The sequence below is a fragment of the Labrus mixtus genome, chromosome 13 (genome assembly GCF_963584025.1).
Source record: "Labrus mixtus chromosome 13, fLabMix1.1, whole genome shotgun sequence".
NCBI lineage: Eukaryota > Metazoa > Chordata > Actinopteri > Labriformes > Labridae > Labrus > Labrus mixtus.
This window is the reverse complement of record NC_083624.1, coordinates 20,732,116-20,737,702: the sequence shown is the minus strand read 5'-3', so window position 1 is coordinate 20,737,702 and position 5,587 is coordinate 20,732,116. Positions and strand designations below refer to the sequence as shown.

General features: G+C 39.7%; 1 protein-coding gene across 1 annotated transcript; it reads left to right on the top strand.

Annotated features, from left to right (window-relative positions):
- Positions 1-393: 393 nt before the first annotated feature.
- On the top strand, positions 394-2,310 carry cxcr4b (chemokine (C-X-C motif), receptor 4b). Its single transcript, XM_061054119.1, has 2 exons — positions 394-476; positions 733-2,310. The coding sequence occupies exons 1-2, from the start codon at positions 444-446 to the stop codon at positions 1,852-1,854; spliced, it is 1,155 nt and encodes a 384-aa protein (XP_060910102.1). The 5' UTR covers positions 394-443; the 3' UTR covers positions 1,855-2,310.
- Positions 2,311-5,587: the final 3,277 nt, after the last annotated feature.

Sequence of the window (5,587 nt, the reverse complement as noted above, 5' to 3'; positions counted from 1 at the left end):
ATAAGATAGGCTAAGTTTCAGACGTTTACCTATAACCTTTTTATTTTTATTTTTTTTTTTGAATCAGAGAGAGTTATAATGTGAAAAGTACAGAGAATTATGAGGCTGTGAGAAGATCGTGAATTACCAACAAATGCATATATCTTATAAGTTCAATGATAAGTCTCCTCAACTTTATTTCCAAGTGTTAGAATTGTTTAAGAAAACTGGACATAAACTCGGTTATGGGGCAGAAATGTCACAAACTGTCTTCCGCAATACAGCTTGAGTGGTCTTTAGGTGCAGGTTTCCTAGTTTACCCGTTTTTGGGGAGGAGTGCATCCTGCGGCTGATGCTCCTCCTATGCTGAGGGAGGGGGGGGAGGGGGGTTTCAGCACTATTTAGAGAGATGGTATTTAGAGAGATGTTTGCCGAGAGACAAGTAACTGATCATCCTGCTTTACATGTTACACGATCATCGCGTGATAATCATGGAGGTGAGTTTTTATTTTTATTTTTATATATATATATATATATATATTCACTTGCGTGATAATAAAGAGTTATTGTCTCATTGCTAATAAATTCAGTTTATAATAGAACAAGAACATTTGTTTTGAAAAAAAGAAGCAAAAAAAAACAACCTTGGAAACAAAGTAACCAGAATTTCGCCATTTCATTTATTTGAATCTGTGTTAAGTTATTCATGAGATCTAAACTCATTTTAACACTTTCAATCTCTCTTTCTTTCAGTTTATTTCCTTTGATATGTTTGACAACAATACTGACAATACCTCCGAGGAGTCAGGAGACTTTGACTTGGACTTCCAGGAGCCATGCGGCAGTGCGCTCAGCAACACTTTCAACAAGATCTTCCTGCCTACAGTTTACGGAATTATATTTATTCTGGGCATCATCGGCAATGGATTAGTCGTTGTTGTTATTGGTTTCCAGAGAAGGGCTAAAACAATGACAGACAAGTACCGGCTTCATCTCTCCGTCGCTGACCTAATGTTTGTGATCACGTTGCCTTTCTGGGCTGTGGATGCAGCAAGCACCTGGTACTTCAGAGGGTTTCTCTGTGTGTTTGTGCACTCGATCTACACAGTCAACCTGTACAGCAGTGTGTTAATCCTGGCCTTCATCAGTCTAGACAGGTACCTGGCAGTTGTTAGGGCCACAAACAGCCAAGCCACAAGAAAGCTGCTTGCGAGCAGAGTGATCTACGTGGGTGTTTGGCTGCCTGCGGCTGTGCTGACTGTACCGGACCTGGTGTTCGCAAGGGTGCGCAACACCGGCTCTTCAGACTTCCTCTTCACCGCCGACAGCATGGAGACTGCAGACCCCAGGATAATCTGCCAGCGCATTTACCCGCAGGAAACCAGTCTCATCTGGACGGTTGTTTTCCGCTTCCAGCATATTCTGGTGGGCTTCATTCTTCCCGGCCTTGTCATCCTCATCTGTTACTGTATCATCATCGCCAAGCTGTCGCAAGGCACCAAAGGACAGGCCCTGAAGAAGAAAGCATTAAAGACCACGGTCATCCTCATCCTGTGTTTCTTCTCCTGCTGGCTGCCCTACTGTGTTGGCATCTTTTTGGACACCCTCATGATGCTCAACGTTGTCTCGACCTCCTGTGCACTGCAACAAGCAGTGGAGAAGTGGATATCCATCACTGAGGCGCTGGCCTATTTTCATTGCTGCCTAAACCCAATACTCTATGCTTTTTTGGGAGTAAAGTTCAAGAAATCTGCAAGGAGTGCGCTAACAGCCAACAGCAGATCAAGTCAGAAAGCTACTCTCATGACAAAAAAAAGAGGGCCAATTTCATCTGTGTCAACTGAGTCTGAGTCCTCAAGTGTTTTTTCAAGTTAACAGTTCAAATTCAGAGCTGGTGACTTTATCCTTTGAAAAGATGTATGAAAACTAAACTCAGATTTACTTTTTTTCTCCAAAGAATTTAAGACATTCATTCCCTAATTTATAAATGGAGTTTTTGTACATTAAGAGTTTTGACTCATTTACTGCAATTTGGATGTATGTTATCAAGATACATTTTCCTCATTGTCATCTTTGCAGTCTGTGTTTGCTGTATAAAAGCTCATGCACACATTGCCCCTTTCTGTTTCAGGGATTGTAGCTGCTCTTGGATACCTGTACATAGTTTTAAAGTATTTGTATGTGTGCACTTAAGTTGTGTAATAACCTGAAAGCAATTATTTATTTTCAGTCATTCACACTGGACGATTTGTAAAAGAAATAAATTGCATGCTGCTTTTTTTTTAAAAAACATTTTTTTAATGTACAAATAAAAAATCAATGTTTCTCATAGTGACTGTGGTGTGCAATTTGTAGCCCCAGCCCCTCCTTCCCTCAGGGTGTGTCTTTTAGGGAGCGTAGGGGGTTGTTTCTTAACAGATGTCTCCACCTAATCTGGCTAAATAGCAGAAGGAGCACTGAACAGACAGCCACTGCCATTGCAAGAACATCTGTTCATTTTTACACATTGAGTTACACAGCTAAAATTCTCTTTAACAATAAGACTACATACCCTTAAGATAATAAGAACACTACCCTGGAGAAAGAAATTATTATGTTCTCTGACTTTTTTCTCTCAGTCTGTGACACAGTAGCCTACAACTATTCATATTCTGTACTGCAGATTCAAATTGCTAGACATGTTCTGTTTTAAATTAATACAATTGTTGTAATAAATCAGTTGGAATTTTAAAGTTGCAACATGAGACAGACAAAGGACGAGTTTAAAATACACACAATCCCACCAGTCTTTCTCTGGGCTCAAGACACAATAAAGATTAAAACTGGGTGAAATGGTAACATATGTTCAAGTTAGAGACCAAAGGAAGTACACAACAATAGAAGTCCCGGAGAAATAAATCATCATATGCAATGCAACTATCCATTCACTCCGGTCAGCCCATTCAAGACTGCAGTGAAGAAGCATTTCCATGTCTTTACATGTAAAAACAAAGGTGTGAAGGGCCCCCCCGTTAAGCCATGAGGGTGATGTACATTTTGGGGCTCCGGTCTCTTGCAGTGAAACAGGATACAACAAAGGGTTCCCTTTCAATGAAAATGTTCCAACATAGCATAAAAGCATTGCCTTAGCATGTGCAGAGACAGCTCTGTGATTAGCTTTATGTCGAGATGAATCACTTTCATCTGTTTTTACTGTAAAAAGCTAAAATTGCTGTTGCTGGGATCAACCATCACAGAGATATGATTTAACTTAATGTATACATTAGTCATACACGTTTTCCTTATCATTCGGCTCCAATGATCGCATTTTATAACTATTTATTCAGCTTTATCAACATAACAAAATGTTTATCTTTTATTAAATCCAAATTGCCAATTGCTCCTCTTTTGAAGCTTTCTAAAAAGTGTAGGCTGTATGTAAACAACCTGGACTTTCTTCATGATAGTGTGGCCATTTTTTGCCACCAAAAATAATTTTATCATTTTCATGTGCAGTGTTGCAAAACTTTATTTTTAAAACAAATCAGTTTAAGTGTCTGTTGTTTGATATCAGCTTAAGCTGCAGTTAGTGCTCAATATATTACACTGATTGGTGATTGTAGACTGAAGATGAAAGTAATAGGGCTTTCACACTTGCAGAATTCTCCAGAAAAACTCAGGATATTTCCGGAGCTGTAGCCTATATGTGAACACAAACAGCGCAATTTATCGCTCGGACTTTCTCCTGCCAGACCCCTCGTATTTTTTCCGCAGAAAGTCCGAGTGAGCTGATGTGAGAAAGCTGCAGGATATTCTCTGGAGAATTCACCTCGAGTAAATAGGAGTGACGTTTGTATACTGTGACTGCTGCACGGCGCATAGTTTACACTCGACCACTAGGATCTCTGTGCATGTAATTAAAACGCTGCATTATGTTTTGTTTGCCAGTATGTTGTTCTCCGCTCTGTTGTTGATGATGTCATCTCATTGGACTACACGCATCATTGATATAAAGGCAAACATTCTCATAATAGCATCGTATAGGCCTCGTGGACTCTGTTGTCCACTGCTTCCACTTCGTTTTTTTACATCACGTCTTACCTCAGGGGACCCCAGCCTCCCCTCCCATCTGACAGGGATAGTGTCCAGCTGTGAGGAGCTTGTGAACAGCCAGGTCTGGAGAATCTCCGGAGCAGTCCTCCTGAAATGATCTAGCTATTTAAGGAGTGCACATGGGAAAACGGCTTAGGACAAATAACACAGGTTTCTTTTGGGCAGTCCCCTACATCACTAATGATTTCATTGTTTTGGTTGAAAAAGGCAAGCAGCTGAAATGCTTTTCCTGCATCAAGAGCTCTTCTGGCCCTAAGCCTGGAAAAAGCCTAATCCCCAACTGTATTCAAACCAATACCTCTCACTTAAACATGGCCATTCATGTAAAGGTCATTGGATGCTTGAAATGACTATTTCCTACTCTACTATTATTATTATTATTATTATTATTATTATTATGAGGAGGTAGTGAGCAATCAAATTTCCTGCCTGACCCAAAAGACTGATATTCAATATTTAATTTATGAAGGATAAGCGTTTTTAACAATAAAGCCTTTAATAGCTGGCCTGATTGACAGGTGTACCAGATGTCCAAAGGCAAGTAAACCTGCCTCAGCTGCAGCTCTTACCCTATCATTAGGTTGACCTAAAGTTAGACAGCATTTCCACTATGGCGGCCACCATCGATGGGACTCCAAAGCCCCCCTGCAGTAACAGATGGGTGACATTACGTTTCGTCCATTAATATTTACAGTCAAGACATTTGACACATTTTTACAGGACGAGAGAATACGGTTATTTTGACGCCAATGGCAGATACAGTACATTTAACATGGGGACTCTAACTGAATATTTAAAACCATACCGCAAACAATTTTAAGATTTTCACCAAAACGACATCATCAATTAAAAATACTTTTTTTTTTTTTTTTTAAGATTTATTTTTGGGCTTTTTGTGCCTTTATGGAGAGATAGGAGAGTGGATAGAGCTGGAAATCAGGGAGAGAGAGAGAGAGAGAGGGGAATGACATGCGGGAAAGGAGCCACAGGCTGGATTTGAACCCGGGCCGGCCGCTTTAAGGACTATAGCCTCCATACATGGGGCGCGCGCTACTTTTGATCATAGTTTACACTTAGTACTACTTGTTAATGTAAAAATACCCTTTCAAAGTATTTATTTTCAAGTATAAAAATAACACAAAAATACATTGTGTACCTCTTGACTATAGGCTATATGCCATTCGGCCCCAATTGTAAATTATCTAGTTATCTAAATCTGGAACAAAGCATCTATTATCTTCTGAGACTAATGTGGTTTTTTTTTGTACACTGTCCTAGTTCAAATAAACCAATATACTATACTAAATCAATGTCATTCTTGAACATCCCTTTACATGTAATATACAAACATATCAAGTTTAAAGATACTGCTGCTTAGCACAACATGATCCCAATATGTATCATCATAGCATGTACCTACATCATATTTACCCTGGAGCAAAGCTATGTTCCCACCCTTGTGAAACAAATGAGTCGGATCTACTGTTCCGCTCTACGTTTCTAGACGGACGCAAAG

Bases quoted from the DNA above. Each gene is read 5' to 3' on its own strand.
- cxcr4b (XM_061054119.1), top strand. From the start codon at position 444: ATGTTACACGATCATCGCGTGATAATCATGGAG. The intron at 477-732 runs GTGAGTTTTTAT...TCTTTCTTTCAG, and splicing joins ATCGCGTGATAATCATGGAG to TTTATTTCCTTTGATATGTT.